The following is a 19,228-nucleotide window of genomic DNA, read 5'->3' as shown; positions in this document are numbered from 1 at the left end:
AATTATTTGTGAGATGATAAAATCATAATTAGTAATCATTTTGATTGATAGTTTATAAACTGGGAGGTTCTGATTTCAATTCTTATTAAGGGTAATATCTTATAACCAAATACGTGGTGAGTGAAATATTTGGGTAACTTTAGTCATACCCCCATGTTTATTAAAAACACCGTAATTTAAATTGATCATTCCTTTTAAAAATCAATTGAAAAGTATCTTTAATAAATATGGGGGTGTAATTAAAGTTTATCAAATATTTTCGAGTAGATTAGGATCATATAAAAGTAATTAAATAGTCGAAGGGACGGGTCCCACAGTAAAGTAATGAGTTTGGGTTATTAAGTGTGCGTGGCAATGTGGCATCTTATCAGTCCGTCTCTTTCTCTATGGAGAGTTGGCGTGTCCCCGAAACCACTGCATAAGGCGCCACATTTCACACTCTCTCACACCTTCATCGCATCCGGAACAGAGGGAAGCCATTTGTTGACAGAGAAATGGAGAAGGGAGATCACAGTGAAGAAGCTCTTTTGAAGTCATAAATGTCGGTTCTTTGGTCCCTCTCTATCTGTTCTATGAAGAATCTCTCTTTTCTTTTTGTTTTGTTTTATTTTATTTTCATTATATTAAATCACTGTATTTATATATTTACTTGCTATTCTCCTGATCCCCTGATCCATTCACTTCTCTCTCTCCAGTCTCTCCCTCTTCTCTCTTGCATTCTCTCGCTCTCGCTCACACACGCGTACATACGCATAAACGCGCAGATTTTTCCCGAGGAAATTTCGAGTCGCGGAGAGTTGATCCTTTCTTAGAATTCGTTCATTGTAGATCAATATCGCATGACGAGGTACTCCATTGTAGGTGTCAGTCTTTGGTGGGCGAGGATATGAGTTTGTGTGGCCGTATCTGTGATTTTTTTTGTAATGAATGGACTTGTTGAGGTGCAATTCCGCACCTTCGTAAGATATCAGTCTCTGTACGTATTTTATTCAGGTGTACGGGAAATGAAGGTGTACTATAAATGTTTTGAAACCATAATTGCTGTTGTGAGGCATTGTGGATTTGACTTTCTGTTTGAGATTGAAGAAAAACATACGAAATTACTTGAATTTTCGTTCTCTTTAATCTTTTGTTTGTTGGTTCGTTCTAATTGAAGAGGTGAAAGTTTAATCTTTTTAATTTTTTTTTCCAGTTTTAGCCTTTTAGGGATTAAGGTGCGTTTTATACTGTTAATTAGTGAGCCTTTTTCTTGTTTTGACTTTTGGAATTGAAAACTTCTCCGTCAATTGCAAATGTTTCTGTGGGTGAAGAAGTGATTGTGGAGCATTTGGGGGTTGCTTCATTGGGAATTGCTTCTATCAACTTTGCAATAAACATTAATTGAGCAACTTGTTATAATTTTAGTATATGTTTTAGTGTATGATTATATGTATCTTAGTTTCTGTATTCTTTGAAAGATCTGAGATATTGTTTGTGGATGTTATTTAAAGAATTTCCAAAAAAATTTATGTGGTCATCAGTGCATTTTAACTTTAGGCTTCTGCATCGTGAATTTGATACATTGAGATACAGTAGTTTAAGGGTTTTCAATGCTGTCTGAGGTATTTCAAATTAACCACTTTGTATATTGTTTGAAATAATAATGAAAGAACTATCCAATATTTAATTGTCCTATTTGACTTGTACTCTGAATTCCCATGCTTACCTTGTTGGTATTATTACTTGTTTTTGCTTGCAGGTTAAATAGGTGGTGAATGGTAAAGCGTTTTTCCTTCAGCAGTTATCTGCTTGCCTGAATTCGTCGAAAGATCAGGTTCTACTCCAATTGTCTGTCTCATTCACCCCCTCTGCAATACTATGAGCATGTGTTTGATAGTGTAAGTCTCATTCTCTTAATTGTCTAACAGTGGTTCATAATGAGTTGGAGTCAACATATGGATGTTCCTTACTTCAACACCAGCTACCCTTATGGTACAACAGGGAGCTTTATTGAATATTTCGAAGGCCTTACTTATCAACATGTAAATTTCATTTTTGATGGTGCTTCACAAGTTCAGGTAAAATCATTGTTTATTTCTTTTTAACATGTTCTGACTCGATGTTATGTTTTTCATTATCACCTTCCGACTGCCATTGGATTTGTGATGGGAGATTGTTCCATGAGATCATGCTTCCTTAAGTTCCTTAGTATGTAAGTGTGTAGCGTGGAGTTCTATTTACAAATGATTTATGGAGATTGCTCATAAACTCCGAATACACTTTGTACATTCATTAGTTCTGATGATGCAACCTATTGAAGTGCTTTCCTGCATAAGAATAATATTAACAGTATTTAATAGTTAATTTTGTATGTGAATAAGAGATCTTTCATAAGGTTAGATTGCTTTTGTAGGAAAAATAATGTTTCCTACTTATATGAGCAGGAGAATGTGTACCCATCGACCAATACAAATTTCTACAAGTTTGGGGCATCGGAATCTGGGACCATCTCATATTATGATCATTGTGATGCTTATGAGGTCAATGATCATGAATTGCGGATCGATGAAAATGGAAGGCCTATGCAGAACTCATTAGCGACTAATGAATCAACTACTGCAATAAATACAGAATGGGAAGGGAATGCAAATGCTAATTCACATGACAACCCTATAGAGTGTAAGTACATAGTTTATTGTATTTTCGTGAATTGAATGGATTTTTAAAGCTTTTAGTTGTGGGTGCCTATAGATTATGATAGATTGATATGTCACAGGAATGATGATTTCTAGGATCTTATGCAAAATAGATAATTTAAACATGAATGGTGAGGTAGTTATTCACTTCTTTTGTCATACAACATAAGATACCTTAAATATATTCAAATCTTCTAATTTCTAATTACTGGGCTTAGGTTTTATGATTTCATTAGTCATCTTTATTGTAATTTGAGGATAATGCAGATTATCAGATCTCAAAACAGTTCTTTTTTACCTGCTTCAAACAGTTTTCTGATAATTCAAACATAAGAGAATGAAAATATGAGCAAATCTTCTAAATTTTCAATTATAGGACATGGATTTGACTGCTTCAAGTGAAGATCTCCTTATATGTAACGTACTTTGTTCTCACATACATTGAAACTAGTAAAACATGCTTATCATCTAGCACCACTTTCCCCTATAAAATAGAAACCAGTTGAATGGGATCCTATTAGTAATGTAGACTAGTTGGACAGAGGAGCAAACTTATAGCTGCTCAATAACCTTTAATGTCCCCGTTTTCACTTCTGATTTTTTCTTTTCTTTTTTCCCTTTCCCCAACCCTTTTAATGTGCTGGATGGAGTGAAGTTTTTCCCGATTCGAGTTGTTCCTTTAACACTATTGAATTCACCGACACCCTGTTCCAGTATTTACAATATATTTGGACAATGAAATATCTCACTTATGCCGCATTCTTTGCACTTCAGGTCCACGAAGACACCATAGTTCTCGTGATTATCAGGTGATCAATTGCTTAACTGTCCTGCTAGCTGTGTTTTATTTTCAGCTTCTATTCCTTGCTTCTGGTTACTTCTTGTTGCTTATATAGAAGCAAACAAAATTGTCCGGGAATTTCTTTTTGCCACACTATCTGCATTGAAATGAGATGGCAATCTTAAATAAACATGCCTTGCCTTGGGGGCTTTCCTTTCAGTTGGAAAGCATGCAAAGAGATACCATATACATTTTGATACTTTGATCTAGTGCACAGCTAACAAAGGAAGGTCCTCTTATTTTTTTATGTGACACGTGCAGGTTGTTTGGCAAGATAATGTTGATCCTGACAGCATGACTTACGAGGTTAGACCCATAAGTTCTCATTTCTTTCAATGTCTACTGCTTTGTCTACTTCCATATCTGCCCATTCAAGAAACACACTTCCTTATCTGCACATTGTGCATATTATTATTGTTTTCAACTTTAGGGCTTTGAACCTCTTCCTAAAGGCTGGATGTGGATCTTCAAACTGAATCTGTGGCTATAGATTTTTACAGTTTAGATTAGCATACACGTGACAATATTTTACTTCTCGTTCAAAGAAATGACAGAGAATAGCTATCAGCACTCTTTTTTTTTTTTTTTATTGTTTTCATTAAATCTGATGATTTCTGCTTACTTTATGCCACTGTCTTTTTGGCCTTCCTTTCGTCCCACTTGTTCTGAGCGTATCTTTACCTGTTACAATCTAAGATTTGTCTGATGTTATACTTAATGCCTGGTTCTGAAATATTGCATAACTTTCCTAGGGAGTGACTTAACCTTACTTAATTGGTCATACTAGGCAAAATACATAGAAGTAAGTTAACGCGCTGTATGATTGTTAACATCATTGCTTAACTTTGTGTTTTGGGTGGCCTCTAACTAATTAGGAATTTAGGATGCCATGACCCAGGTTAGTTAGCAAAATGGTTGTTATGATGGTCTTCTGACTATTATTGTATGCATTATGAAGTGGAGTGTAAGTAATATGATGGTGATTGCATGCTATGAACTACAGAAACACTAATGGCACAGCTACCATATGATTTTCGATGTCTTTTTTTCCTCACTTTGTGTGCGTGCAACTGCTTGTCTGAAGCCTTTTGGATCACATGTGGACTGTGAATGGAGCATTCTCTGTTGGCCTATGCGGTTGAAAACTCGATATCAATTAAAGTTGTCTTTTTTGCTTTTGTTATTACAACATTTATTTATAGGTTTTTGGGTCTGGTGAGTCGAGCAATAATAATATTCATTCCTTGTATTGGCATGTCTAGATTTTGGTGGTTGAATCTGTTCCTTATCCATCTGCTACATGTAAATATTCCTTCGCAAAATTTGAACTCTTTTTTCTTCAATTTAGTTTATGTCATGATTTGCCAGCATTGTGGATAATTATTTCTGACCAATGTATCATGATCAGGAATTACTCGATTTAGGTGAAGCAGTAGGAACTCAGAGTCGAGGTCTTTCCCAAGAACTTATCTCTTTGCTTCCAGTCTCGAAGTACAAGTGTGCATTCTTCTTCAGAAAGAAATCAAGAAGTGAGAGGTATAATTGGGATAATTTACTCTACTTTTGCGAGACCCTCTTTCAATAAGCAACGCTAGCGTATTTTGTTCACTATGGGAAGCTTATGACACTATTTCTCATTGAAAATAGATGTGTAATTTGCCAAATGGAATACAAACGAGGCGAGCGGCGTATCACTCTGCCATGCAAACACATATACCATGCTGGGTGCGGTACTAGATGGCTTAGCATCAACAAGGTAGGTCTCTGGAGTTTTAAGATGATTTTAAAGAGCTACTTCTACTTTTGCTCTGTCCTCCCTTGCTACTCCTCCCTTCGAACTTCAAGATCAAAAGCTTATGAAGCTATTTTTTGTTTTATCAGGCTTGCCCAATCTGCTACACTGAGGTGTTTGGTGATGCATCTAAAAAGTAAAGAATATTCATTCATGAACATAAAGAAGATAGCCTTCATATGCTCACTTTCTTCTTTGGATTTCCGTGTCCTTCTCCATACAAAAGCGTGCCTTCATTTTCACACTTTCTGTAGAAGAGCCATTGATTGGCATTTGTAATAATTCAGCAATGTGAATGTTAAACAGGATGGATGTTTTAGAGGCAGGACCATTTCTGTTTTAGAAGTTCTCTTCATTCTTTTATGTTTCCTGTCTACTCACCTTTTCCCTTTGTTGTTGAACACTTTTTGACCTCTCAAAACTGTGCGACTAAGCAATATCCATTACCTATGGATTTGCTTGCTCTAGTGTTATCTGCCACAGAAGCTTCCCGGACCTAAATGTGCATTTGAGAGTCCAACTATGAATACGAATGACATGACTTCTAATACTCTCCTAAATGATTTATAGTGATCTTTTGAAGTTGATTACTTTGGAAAATGTTGAAAAATGCTCAGGTATGGTGACATTTCTGGTTATCTAGTGATTGCTAAAATTGCTTATCCTAATGAATCCTTGAAATGAAGAACAGAGCTAGATGGGACTGTCTTGTAATCCAGTGTTTAGCTTGTTTCTAGCTCATCTTAGGTTTCCATTGAATGCATATACTTCCATGTACATGTTGCCAAGTCTTATGTGATTTATAAAGCTGTAATGCTATCTAATAAATAAGAGTTTTCATTCTGTGTGTGTGGGGGGGGGGGGGGGGGGGGGGGGGGTGGCCTCTTGTTCTGTCATATTTTTTCAGTCTTGAATCCTACTGCTGTTTATAACCTGTTTCCTTCGTAATTCCTGATACCCCTTTGCTCTGCAGGTGTGTGTTTATGCCTATTGGGTGAAAATTGAAATGAAGATGGATTTGATCCAAAGTTGCAGTCGCAGCTGCCTATATCTACATAACATGTAGTCTGATTACGATATGATTTAGTTATACTCGGCACTAATAGTTTCTACTTATTCAAACATGGTGGCCTTGTTAGAACATTTGTTTATTTCACCGACAGTGTATTAGTCCATAAAAGACGACTAGGATCATTTGAAGCTTAATTGAATTTCTTAACACTGATTTGCCACCTAACAGAACCTTCAGACTCTCTAAACTTGAGACATTTTCAAAAGGACAAGATGGCAACAACTTGCATGAAAATGCCTGGCTAACAAAACGCATTTGACTCTCTTTATTTTCTTCCTCTCACCTGCACCACGAGGATAATGGTAGAGAAAATAATTCAGACCCATTTGCTTATCTAGAATATGTATAAAATACCCAATGAATAGAGCATCCTACCTACTGCCCTATGCACTCTTGACTTTGATGGCCAATCGCCAAAGAAATCTGAAAGCCTTAGTGGCTTCCCACTACCAAATACCAATAGCTAGTTTACTTACTCTAAGTCAATGTGAGAAATTGGGTTATATTTCCAGCCTCCAGGCTGTTATGTTATAACCGATTTAATAAACCACTTCTTTGTCACCAATGGCAATGAATGTAGAGTTCCCTATATAAAGGAACTCATTCATGCTTTTCAAACACAAGACACAAACACTAATCACAAATGGGAACCCGGACAAACCCGGGGCATTGGCCTCAAATGCTATGGGGGGTGGCATTTTGCCTTTTAGCCACTGCTGTTGTTGCTGATGAATATAAACCTTACATTTATGCTTCTCCACCACCACCACCTTACTATTACAAGTCACCTCCTCTACCAGTAAAATCTTCACCTCCTCGTTACTATTACAAGTCTCCACCCCCACCCTCTCCTTCACCACCCCCTCCATACCATTACACATCTCCTCCTCCTCCAAAAAAGTCACCACCTCCTCCATACCACTACACATCCCCTCCTCCTCCAAAGAAGTCGCCACCTCCTCCATACCACTATAAATCCCCTCCTCCTCCAAAGAAGTCGCCTCCTCCTCCATATTACTACAAGTCCCCACCACCACCGTCTCTGTCACCGCCTCCTCCATACCACTACACATCCCCTCCACCTCCAAAGAAGTCCCCACCTCCTCCGTATTACTACGAATCACCACCACCTCCAGTGAAGTCCCCACCTCCGCCGTATTATTACAAATCACCACCACCTCCAGTGAAGTCCCCATCTCCTCCATACCACTACATTTCTCCTCCTCCTCCAAAGAAGTCGTCACCTCCTCCATACTACTATAAATCACCACCACCACCATCTCCATCACCACCTCCTCCATACCACTACACATCTCCTCCTCCTCCAAAGAAGTCGCCACCTCCTCCATACTACTATAAATCACCACCACCACCATCTCCATCGCCACCTCCTCCATACCACTACACATCCCCTCCTCCTCCAAAGAAGTCACCTCCTCCTCCATATTACTACAAGTCCCCACCACCACCGTCTCCATCACCGCCTCCTCCATACCACTACACATCCCCTCCACCTCCAAAGAAGTCACCTCCTCCTCCATATTACTACAAATCACCACCTCCTCCAGTAAAGTCCCCACCTCCTCCGTATTACTACAAATCTCCACCACCTCCAACGAAGTCCCCACCACCTCCGTATTACTACAAATCCCCACCTCCTCCAGTGAAGTCCCCACCTCCTCCGTATTACTACAAATCACCACCACCTCCAGTGAAGTCCCCACCTCCTCCATATTATTACTCATCACCACCACCTCCTAGCCACTACTAAGCTAAGCTCAGGATCACACAATGTCTTCATTTGAATTGCTACGAGAATAAAAGAAACTCATGTCCTTTGTAATATAATTTGTTTCAGCATTTCTTTTCTTCATTCATAAACAATTGTCTTTTGTGATTATTCAAGAATTGGGTCTATGTAGATCCTTGGTGAATAATTTGTACTATGTCTTCTATTCCGTGTAACCCAAATACTTTCAGTAATATCGGCAAGTACGTTTTCGTCCAATGTGCATTATGCGCATTATTCCCTTTCCGTATTAATTTCTTGCATGTTTGAAAATATATAATCTAATCAATAAGGTTGGTGGTTGCCCATATATGCTTTTAATTATGTATTTCCTTGATACATGATTATGTTAAATGACATGATCTATAACCATATTATGTACTTGAAAGTCAAAAATTGTGTCTGCACAACTGTATTATTTTCTTAATATCTCATTCTAATTAGTATATACAAAAAAAAAATCTCTCATTCTAATTAACCAGGCAAAATGCCTTATTCACAGTAATTTTTCTTTTTTGAACAACGCTGTTTTTCACTAATGCGTTAGCCTCTCATGTATAAGTGGCAAAAGCGTCATTAACAGCTCCATTGAAATGACTATATCGGAAACAAAAAAATGACAAGCGAAACCAATATAAATCACGCACGTCACGTCTTAATGGCTTAATACATCAAAAATAGACTCTTATTGGCGCTTTTGACTAAAGAGTAGAGTGGGAGATATCTTTTTCTCGATCTGCTTCTCATCCTCGACTATCTGGTTATGGTTTAAAATTCTCTTACAAATTCTTGAATCTTTTTTTCCCCCCTTATCTGTCGAATGATGCATGATCGGTTGAACTTGATGTTAGGTGAGCCGCATGCTAAGGCTAAGGGGAAAACTATCTCTCTCGCTATCTGCTATCTCCTCGGTCATCCGGTTAGGGTTTTTCTCCTTCGAATTCTCGTATCTTTTTTACTTTGTCGAATAATGCTTAGTCGGTTGAATTACAAAAGAGAAGGATAAAACTCGCTCTCTCTTTCTCCATTTGATAGGGTGCATTTGGTAGAGCGGTTGGATTGATTTTCAATGATAGCAGAAATATTATGGAAAAAAAATATGCTTAAAGCTATGTAATATGTTATGAGGTTTGTTGAATTAAATTATTATAATATAAAAATTTTATATTAAATTAATCTAATAAATATAATTATTAAAATTCATTTTAATAATGTTTTAAAAAATATTAATGACTTATTTTGTTGTTAAGTATAATAATAATATAATAATATTATATATTTTTATGATTATATTATAATATTAGGTTTGAGTTGTATATTATGATGTTTAATAATATAATGTTATTTTTTGTTATTTGTTTTATAACATTATTATATTATAAAATTTTGTATAATTTACAGGGATTTTTTTTCCAAATTAACACTCTCACAAAAATTATATCTCAATATAACCCTTTCATAAAAATAATCAAAATATTTCTCAATATAACATTTCACATCATCATCAGAGAAATGGGGTGTTGGGCAACTCTAAGGGCAACTCCAACAAAGGATGCATGTGAGTATGTAAAATCCTAACCGCCAATATACATTCTCATTTTTTAGTTTTTATCATTCCAACAGTGTTCTCATCACAATATGTAAATTTGCATTTTCTCAAATGAGTTCCCAAATATACAAACCCAAAGAGGAGAGAGAGTGAGTATGTATATTTTTTAGAGAGTAAAAAGTGAGTTAGTTAATTTGGGAACCATTGTTGGATTGAAGAGTTTTTCAAAGTTTGTAAATGAGTATCTAAATCATTTTGAAGTATGCATAGTACACATTTGAAAACTCATTTTACATATCATTGTTGAAGATGCTCCAAAGGATGCATGTAAGTATGTAAAATCCTAACCGTCAATATGCATTCTCTTTTTTTAGTTTTTATCATTCCAAGAGTGTTCTCATCACAGTATGTAAACTTGCATTTTCTCAAATGAGTTCCCAAATATATAAACCCAAAGAGGAGAGAGAGTGAATATGCATATTTTTTAGAGAGTAAAAGTGAGTTGGTTAATTTAAGAACCATTGTTGAATTGAAGAGTTTTTCAGAGTTTGTAAATGAGTATGTAAACCATTTTGAAGTTTGCATATTACACATTTGAAAACTCATTTTACATCTCATTATCTCATTGTTGGAGATGCTCTAAGTCTAATTTAAAGACTAAGTGGGGCCCACGTTTCTAAAAAAAATTTGAAAAAGTGACAAGACAGTATAAAGCTGTTGGGCCCCACAATTAAAAAATTGAAAAAAAAAAAGGTTGCGGAACCGCTTTTCCAGAAGCTCCGATCTCTTCTGAAGTGCCATGCCAAGCGGTTCCGCTGGCAACGGGTAGGTGTTTGGCGGATCCGCCCCGCCAAACAGGCGGCATCTCGTTTTGATTGCCTTAGATTTCTTAAAATCCTTACCTCTTTTTCGCTGAAACGTTTTTGGTTGAATTGCTGCTTAATCGTTGAATTTGGTGTTAGGCGCTCAAAAGAGAATGACAAAACTCTTCTCTCCCCTCCGTGATCTGGTTAGGGTTAGACTTCCTTAAATCTCCTTAAAATCCTCGCATCGGTTTTCATTTTATTCTTATTTGCTGGAATTGATGCTTAATCCGATGAATTTGATGAAAACAGGGCGCATCATGTACTGTTTTGAGATTCTTGATCGGGTGAAGAAGATCCATAGCAAACAGGTTTGTTTAATACATAGCATGGTTATGTGTCTATGTTCGTCTCTCTCGATAATCAGCACATTTCTCTCTCAAATGTTCTTACTCTCTTGGTGCATCTGATTCCATGTATGTTGGCAAAGTTTCTCTTATATTTTCATTTATTTGTGGATGCTTTTAATATGCAATGTCTCTGCCTCCTGATCTGTAATACTATCAAGTGTTGCTTATGTTCTTTCGTTTTTTTCTTTTTTAATGTGTTTCCATCATCCATGATATGTTTGTTCTCCTGTGTATATAAGTATTTTCTTTTTATGTTCTATAGAAGCATATAATTTTTGAACTTAGTGCTGCTTCATTGCACTGGAAGAATGTATGTATTTTTTATTTGTTTTGAATTAGTATAGTGCAGAATAGCAATACTAAATACCCTGTCTAAAGTGATGCGTTTACAAAGCTAGAACTAGCTACAATTCAGTAACCTGTAGTTGCATTATGGCCCATAGTAACTATAAAAGAAAACGAAAGCTAGTGAAGTTTGTTGCTAGGTACAAATCCGTCTGTTTCTACTAGAAGCATATAATGGTTTATTTGAGTAGTCCCTTGTGTTTCTCGATGAATTTATTTTTCTTTTGTTGTTAAAGATGTGCTTTTATACTCAAGAGGGAGAAGCCGCGCACAGGTGTCTACAGCATTCGTAATTACTCCTAGTGATTATGGCTTCTGTTAATGATAAAAGGATTTGGTTATGTTTGATACTCCTTGTTCACTCAAGTAATATGTTATTACCGTCTCTACTGTGCCTCGATATGCATTGTAGTTTCTTCGACTTATCTGAGCTGGATACTGTTTGTTTTATGCATTGTATGTAATACTTATTTTGATAAGCATGGTTACTGACTTACTGCAACCTGTTGAATTGGATTATGCGATTTTTTGTGCATTTTTATAAACTTAAATCCCAATGCATCATATTGCACCTTTTTTGCAATCTTAGTCGTGTTCAGGAGTTTAGCTATAGCATTGTGATCAATAGAGAGTTATTAGAGTTCATATATAGTACTGGGATTTGTGCTCTTCTTGTTTCCTTTCAAGCAATACATCCTCATTCAGTCATTCTCATCCTTCTGTAATCAATATATTGGATTTGTTGGACATTTGTCTTGACGGCTAAGATTTTAAAGTTACCGACTCTCTGGCCCTATATCTTTCATGTCTATGTCTGAATAATATGAATTTGGGATAACTCCTCCATAAGCCCTCCTACGACTCTCAATAAGAACTTTAAGCTCTCCTACTTTATTTCGTCAACTATAAGCCCTTCTACTTCATTTTTGAAACTAAAGAAGCCCTTGCTCAAACATCACTCAAATCTCCATTAGCTTAGTATTGACATGGTATAAACGGCCTTTAGTAAATAAATTCAACTTGTAATTTAAATTGTGACAAGTCTTTTTTTAAATTTATTTTAATTCTCCCTCCTCTGTCTTCTCTCTCAAGTACTTTTTCTCTCTCTAAAATTTTCAACATCAATTCTTCTCATCTCCTCTTGTCATCCATGATAAATCAGTCAACAATCAATTGATTCGCTTATTTTTTATTTGAATTTATACTCACCTCTTCGCTGATAAAATCAGTCAAGTTAATCCATTCCTATGAGAAAACTATAGAAAAGATGAATTGATTTGAAAGTGATTAGAGGATTATCAAAGATTGTAGATCTGGTGAATTCAAGATCTCTATTCATACACGTATTATTGGTCTTCTCTATCTACAAAGTTAGTGAGGAACAAATATCATTTTCTTAGATGATAGAGGAAATAATCAGGAGAAGAAGCAGAAAGAGAAATGGGGAGATGGAGAAGACATTTTTAGAGAGAAAGAGAGATGAAGAGTGAGAAGAGGAAGAATCATAAATGGAGTGTCTTTGGAGAGAAAATAGAGATAAGATGAAAAAAAGGGAGAGGAGAGAATTAAAATGATTTTTCTTAATGTTATATTTGTTTATGCCATGTCAGCATCTAAAGAAACCCATAGGAGTAGAGCTTATAGTTGACGAAATAAAGTAAGAGGGCTTAAAGTTCATATTGAGTGTATTAGGAGGGCTTATGAGATATATGTTCAATACACAGCGATTTATACATATATAGCATGGTTCTGTGAATAGTAGCGAGATGAGTGCGTAGTTTTGGGGGTGTGATATGGTTTGGGTATGATAGAGAATGAGTTAGGAAAATAGCAGTGAAAATTTGGGCATTCTTGATTTTATGCAATATTAATATATTATGACCTGCATTTGCATATATCTGAAGAGGAGAGAAAATCTTAGAGAAATCTACCTATGTTCGTTTCTCTGTAGCGACCATTAGTCCCTCTCTCTCTCAAATGTTGTTATTCTCTTGGTGCATCGGATTCCATGTATGTTGGCAAAGTTTCTCTTATATTTTCATTTATTTGTGGATGCTTTCAATCTGCAATATCCCCGCCTCCTGATGTGTAACACTCCATGGTATTGCTTATGTTCTTTCTTTTTTGTTTTAAATGTGGTTCCATCATCTATGATATGCTTCTTCTCCTGTGTATATAAGTATATATATTTTTTTATGTTCTATAGGAGCATGTAATTTTTGAACTTAGTGCTCCTTCATTACACTAGATGAATGAATGTATTTTTTTTATTTGTTTGGCATTAGTATGGTGCAGAAAGTATGCGTTTACAAAGCTAGAACTAGCTACAATTCAGTACACCTGTAGTTTTGCATAATGGCCTATAGTAACTAGGAAAGAATACAAAAGCTGGTGAAGTTTATTGCTAGGTATAAATTCGTCTGTTTATACTAAAAAGCATATAATGGTTGATTTGAGTAGTTCCTTGTTATTCTTCTGTTGTTAAAAATGTGCTTTTATTTGTCTTCGGCCCAAGTTGTTGGGACCCACAGATGCGGGCTTCAACTCAACTTATTGGGCGTAATGTTTCCTAAAAGAGCCCAAGGACCATTTATTAGTCTTAAAATTCAACTTATTGGGCCTAATATTTAATAAACTTGACCTAAAATAGAGCTCGAGGACCATTTGTTGGTCTGCGGCCCAAGTAGTTGGGGCCCTAATACATGGGTATCAACTCAATTTGCTATACCTGACTTTTTAATAACTGGGCCTAAAATAGAGCCCAAGGACCATTTATTGGTCTTCAGTCAAAGCTAGTTGGCCCAGAGATACGGGCTTCAACTCAACGTATACTGCCTGAAATTTTAATGAACTGGGCCCAAAAAGAGCCCAATTTATTGGTCCTCGGCCCATAGATAAACGCTTCAGCTCTTATCAGGCCTGAATTTTTAATGAACTCGGGCCAAAAAGAGCCCAATTTATTGATCTTTGGCCCAAGTTATTGGGCCCATGGATTAGGGCTTCAGCTCAACTTATTGGGCCTGAATTTTTATTAACTGGGCCCAAAAAGTGCCAAAGTTATTGGGCCCATAGAGATGGGATTCAGCCCAACTTATTGGGCCTGAATTTTTAATGAAATGGGCCCATAGATATGGGCTTCTCTCAACTTATTGGGCTTAATTAGGGAAACTTTAGTCACACCACACTTTTTACTAAAGACAATCCGTCAACTGGGTTTTACAAGGGATGGTCAACTCAAATTGGGATGTCTTTAGTAAAAGGTGGGGTGTGACTAAAGTTTCCCCTTAACTTTCAATGAATTGGGCCCAAAAAAGCCCAATTTATTGATCTTCGGCCCAACTTGTTAGGTCCATGGATACGGGCTTCAGCTCAACTTATTGGGCCTGAATTTTTAATGAACTGGGCCCAAAATGAGCCCAATTTATTGGACTTCGGCCCATATATACATTCCTCGGCTCTCAACTTACGGGGCTCGCATTGTTAATGAACTTGACCCAAAAATAGCCCAGGTTATTGGCCCCATAGATAAGGGATTCAGCGCAACTCATTGGGCTTAATTTTTTAATGAACTGGGCACAAGTGAACGCAATTTATTGGTTTCGGCCCAAGTTGTTGGGCCCATAGATATGGGCTTCAATACAACTTTTTGTATAATTTTCCGTTGAAATGGGCCGAAGGAGCCCAATATGTGGGCCCTCAGATACGTATTTCAACTTTTATTGGGATAATTTTAAACAAACGGGCGTAAAACAGAGCCCAATAAACAGTTATTGAATTTCGGCCGGTTATAGGTACCATCGATACTTCCAATTAAAGTTATTGGGCCTAATTTTAATAAACTGGGCCAAATTTTAACGAACAAGCCTAAAATAGAGCCCAATGACCAAATATTTGATTTCGGCTCAAGTTGTTGGAGCACACGAAATCTGGATTCTAATTCAACTTACTGGGCCTAAAATTTACTCAACCGGGCCTAAAATAAAGCCCAGCGCCCGAAGTTTCCGGGTCTCAATATTTAAGAAATTGGGACTCAACAGGTGGTCGTATTTCAGCCTAACTTATTGGGCCAAATACATACTTTAACTAGGCCTGGGGTCCAACTAACAAAGTAACACAAACATTGGCTCAACCATTACTTATTGGCGAATAACAGAATTGGGCCCCAAGATAATAAACAAATTTGGGCCTGAATCGAAGCCCAAAAAAAGGGTATTAACACAAATTATTGGATCATATACTCCAACCATTGGGTTCCAGGTAAAGCCCAATAAAACCCAAAAATATATGGCCTTTCGGCCCAATTAAACGGGCCAAAAAGGCAAAAACTTACTAAATTGGGCTTCAATTAAAGTACAGAGAATGGGCTTTCCGCCACTTTAAAATATCTACACACTCTTAAGAGTAGTTAGACCAGACCACTTTATTACATTTAAGATAAATAGCCTTGCTGAATAACAAAATTAAAAAGATGACGAAATGAAATAAAAAAAGAAACAAAACTCCATCAAAGACATGCATGGATGACGAATAGACAACATAGCAAAAATCTAGGCCACCCTTTTTTTTCCCTGGAATATACTGAACATAGGGCCCTAAAACCAGAGATATCAACCAAGATGCAATTAATTTATCTAATCAAGAAGGAGCTATTCTGTTAATTGTCAAATTTTTAGTAACATTGGTCATGAATCAACCTCCAAACTCAATCCTAAACCCTAACACTGCAGAATATGTTTATCATACAAAACAAAACGCTATATAAACCTAAAAGCAATGACAACCTGGAAAATGTAAAAGTTACTCAAATATTGCAGAGGAATTACATTTCAATCTCTAGATGACAGTTAACTACAAAAGAACCTTCCATAACACCCCCAACGAGGAAAGCCTTCGTATTCTAAATAACTTGGACCTCAAATGTTTTGGAAAGGTTGGTTCTTATGATAAGTATCACTAATTCTAACAATAAAGGGCCATGTCCATAGATTTATCAGCTGGTATATGTTTGCATAAGATGAAAGAACAACTATGGAGTTTTTCTGTATAACTGTATGGTTAAGTGCTATAGCAATTCACTCGAGAGCAAACACGGGAAGAAAGGAGCAACAAAAGAAAACATAGTAGGAATTATTCCTGTTATTTCAAAATAAGTATCTCAGATTTTAATTCGTAACATAAATAATGGCTATTGGGTTTTCCAGAAAAAAATGTTTGCAAATAAGGTCATAGAAAATTTATACCAGTGATTGCATGTATCCATGAAAATTGTAACTGATTTTTTGAAAACTTTTAGTAACATCATATGAAAAGTCGAAGAAAATTATTTTGCATCTTCCCAGTCCTCAAATTATTCCAGAAAGCATACCATCACTATACACTGAGCGATCTCATCATCTCTTGGCACAATAACTATCATAATTTGAAAAATGTCCTGGAGTATAATTACAGCAACTACTTGGTCAGGGTTTTCCTCAGAAAATACTCAATAGATCAAAATAAAGCATTGAGCTATAAGAACAATAACAAAACACCCAGCTACTAATAGTTAATTTTTAAAGAAGTTCAAGATAATACCTCAGATTTCCTTCGACTTTTTGCTTTGATTTTGAGAACTACTGTTACATGTGCTCAGAGAAGCATCATAAAAAGAGATGGGAAAAATAGTAGTTAACTTTAAAGGTCAAGGTAATACCTCGGAACTTCCTTTTACTTTCTGCTTTGATTTTAAGTGCTCCTTCGATATGCGCTCATCTGAAACATTGAGACAGGAAAACTACAAGTTCAATTTTAACTTGAACATCACTCATATAATTATTAATTACAACTGATACTTAAGTTAAAACCGAACCACGTCTACTTGCAGAAGGCTTCCTCTTCTCAAACCAAAAGAAAAGCACAGAGACTCTCACAAAAGCAATGGCAACATACAAACCAAACATTAGGTAGAAAAACATAAAACTACATGGATATAACCAACGAAAAAACAAAGAAGCTAGAAAAGGTCAAAAATCTAAGCATAACCAATAGCAAACCACACTCCATGCATACACAAGAATCAAGGACAACTGAAATTTGACTTAAAATCACAATTAAGAGATGGAGAATAAAATTATCATATCATATACAGGATATTAAACCCAAAGACAGTAGAAAGAACTGTGATGCATTTTTCATTTCAGGGATACATGAAGAACGAGGAAAAAAACAGATGAATTGCACAATGCATGGCCTGATCACTGAAAGATAACGCACAAGAAATTCTGATACGAAAGCCACGGCAACAGATTACAATCTCTAATTGGATAAGCAATAGGCCAGATCTTTCAACCATATAAAAATTTCGAACTAAATTCATCTAAATTTCATAACTGAAGAGAGTTTAGGTTGTGTTACGACTTACAAGGAGGAAAACAGAATAAAAAACAGGGAATGCATTAAAGAGGAAACCAAGAGGTTTGCGTGTATGTGTTTTTGAAAAAAATTGACAAATGAAATTTTAGGATGAAAAGGATTTAGCACTCAATATGTTAGAACAAATGAAATTCTAATATGTATCATTTCATCCTAATATGCATCTTTTATATCATGGTGATTAGTATTACGATGAAAAGGATTTAGCACTCAATATGTTAGAACAAATGAAATTCTAATATGTATCATTTCATCCTAATATGCATCTTTTATATCATGGTGATTAGTATTACGATGAAAAGGATTTAGCACTCAATATGTTAGAACAAAGTTAATATATATCAAATAAAAGTACCTCATGGAGATTGAATCTCTTGATCAAGTTCTGAACCTATACATCAGGGGACAGGGGATAATGCCAGGTAACTTGGTCAAGCATACATATCACAAGAAAAACATCAAGTTCAAGCAGATGAAATTCTTGAAATAATTTATGTTGAAAATTTTTGAAAAGGCAAAAAAAATCACTATTATTCACCTAAGAAACAAAAACGTTGATTCTGTTGAGTGTTATTATCAGCAAGCAATCAAATAAGCAAATTACTACAAAGAATAATCAGACAAGAGTATGAAGATAATCAAGTTAGGGCAAGTAGCAGATCAATCATACAACAGCAGAAATCAATCTCAAAAAAATTATAGAATCAAGCAAAAAAGATGAAATTACCATTTAACTACCAATCTACCATAAATATATGATTTACATTCAACTAATTTTTCAATTAAAAGACTAATCTAAAACGCAAGTATATATCTAAACAGAAACTATGCACGAAATGATCCACTTATACATGGAAGAAACAGATCGACGATCAAAAGCACTCGAAAGCTTGGCGCGTTCCTGAGTCGATCAACATTCCAGATCGTCTTCTGTGAGGCAATCAGACTGAGTAGATGATGCAATCCAAAGCTTACAATTAAGAACTCGAAAGCTTTCGATTCTTGACGCTTAATTTAGTATTCAAAGAAGTCTTTGAATACTAAATTAAGTCTCAAGTCACATTCAGAATGTTGATCTACTCATACTAAATTAAGTGATAAATACAATTAAGCGTCAACAATAAGAAAATTTATCAATCTCATGATAATGAATACGCTATCAGGGAAAGAACGACCTTGGCGCGTTCCTGGTTCGATCTGCGAGACCCTCGCATCTTTCTGCATCTCTCGTGATTCGACGATCTTGAAATTAAAGCTTGAGGAGTGTGTAGATTAAGGCTCAGTAGCGAATGAAAGAGAGATTCGAACGAGCTCGTGATTAGGGCTCCGCTCTACGTCAGCTCGAAGAGATGAGACGATGCGCTTTGGGGGAAGAGAAGACTCGCACTTGTTACGAAAAGACAATAGAGACAAAAGTGTAACGGCGGTTACGAATTTTGTATCCATTTTTTTTTTAATAAAATAATATTATTAATATTTAAGGAATTAGTCTCTCATATTAAAATTTAAAAGCGTCATTAGCAACACATTGAAGGACTATC

General features: G+C 35.9%; 2 protein-coding genes and 3 long non-coding RNA genes across 6 annotated transcripts; 3 read left to right on the top strand and 2 right to left on the bottom strand.

Moving 5' to 3' along the window:
• Positions 1-375: 375 nt before the first annotated feature.
• LOC120016231 (E3 ubiquitin-protein ligase BIG BROTHER-like) lies at positions 376-5,673 on the top strand. 2 transcript variants are annotated; one of them, XM_038868903.1, is made up of 9 exons: positions 376-541; positions 1,739-1,813; positions 1,908-2,057; positions 2,424-2,658; positions 3,450-3,484; positions 3,778-3,822; positions 4,925-5,052; positions 5,164-5,272; positions 5,398-5,673. In XM_038868903.1, exons 3-9 carry the CDS (start codon positions 1,917-1,919, stop codon positions 5,446-5,448), a joined length of 744 nt encoding a protein of 247 aa, XP_038724831.1. In that variant the 5' UTR covers positions 376-541; positions 1,739-1,813; positions 1,908-1,916; the 3' UTR covers positions 5,449-5,673. The 2 variants fall into 2 exon arrangements, with proteins under 2 accessions (XP_038724831.1, XP_038724832.1); XM_038868904.1 differs by lacking the exon at positions 376-541 and adding an exon at positions 654-847.
• A 1,299-nt stretch (positions 5,674-6,972) lies between these two features.
• LOC119980136 (extensin-2-like) lies at positions 6,973-8,406 on the top strand. The gene has a single exon (XM_038822800.1). The coding sequence runs from the start codon at positions 7,024-7,026 to the stop codon at positions 8,149-8,151; it is 1,128 nt and encodes a 375-aa protein (XP_038678728.1). The 5' UTR covers positions 6,973-7,023; the 3' UTR covers positions 8,152-8,406.
• A 2,090-nt stretch (positions 8,407-10,496) lies between these two features.
• Positions 10,497-11,146, top strand: LOC120016169. The gene is made up of 2 exons (XR_005471899.1): positions 10,497-10,727; positions 10,834-11,146. It is a non-coding gene; the product is annotated as an uncharacterized LOC120016169 (long non-coding RNA).
• A 4,406-nt stretch (positions 11,147-15,552) lies between these two features.
• On the bottom strand, positions 15,553-19,096 carry LOC120015987. Its single transcript, XR_005471874.1, has 2 exons — positions 18,863-19,096; positions 15,553-17,027 (listed from the first exon to the last, which is right to left on the bottom strand). It is a non-coding gene; the product is annotated as an uncharacterized LOC120015987 (long non-coding RNA).
• On the bottom strand, positions 17,034-18,851 carry LOC120015988. The gene is made up of 3 exons (XR_005471875.1): positions 18,226-18,851; positions 18,043-18,113; positions 17,034-17,180 (listed from the first exon to the last, which is right to left on the bottom strand). It is a non-coding gene; the product is annotated as an uncharacterized LOC120015988 (long non-coding RNA).
• Positions 19,097-19,228: the final 132 nt, after the last annotated feature.

This window comes from Tripterygium wilfordii, chromosome 15 (assembly GCF_013401445.1).
Source record: "Tripterygium wilfordii isolate XIE 37 chromosome 15, ASM1340144v1, whole genome shotgun sequence".
Lineage (NCBI taxonomy): Eukaryota > Viridiplantae > Streptophyta > Magnoliopsida > Celastrales > Celastraceae > Tripterygium > Tripterygium wilfordii.
This window is presented reverse-complemented; position numbering and strand designations above follow the sequence as displayed.

Excerpts from the sequence above, each read along its gene's own strand:
- LOC119980136 (XM_038822800.1), top strand. The coding sequence starts at position 7,024 with ATGGGAACCCGGACAAACCCGGGGCATTGGCCTCAAATGCTATGGGGG.
- LOC120016231 (XM_038868903.1), top strand. The coding sequence starts at position 1,917 with ATGAGTTGGAGTCAACATATGGATGTTCCTTACTTCAACACCAGCTAC. Across the intron at positions 5,053-5,163 it reads AAGAAATCAAGAAGTGAGAG|ATGTGTAATTTGCCAAATGG; the intron begins GTATAATTGGGA and ends CATTGAAAATAG. Across the intron at positions 5,273-5,397 it reads GATGGCTTAGCATCAACAAG|GCTTGCCCAATCTGCTACAC; the intron begins GTAGGTCTCTGG and ends TTGTTTTATCAG.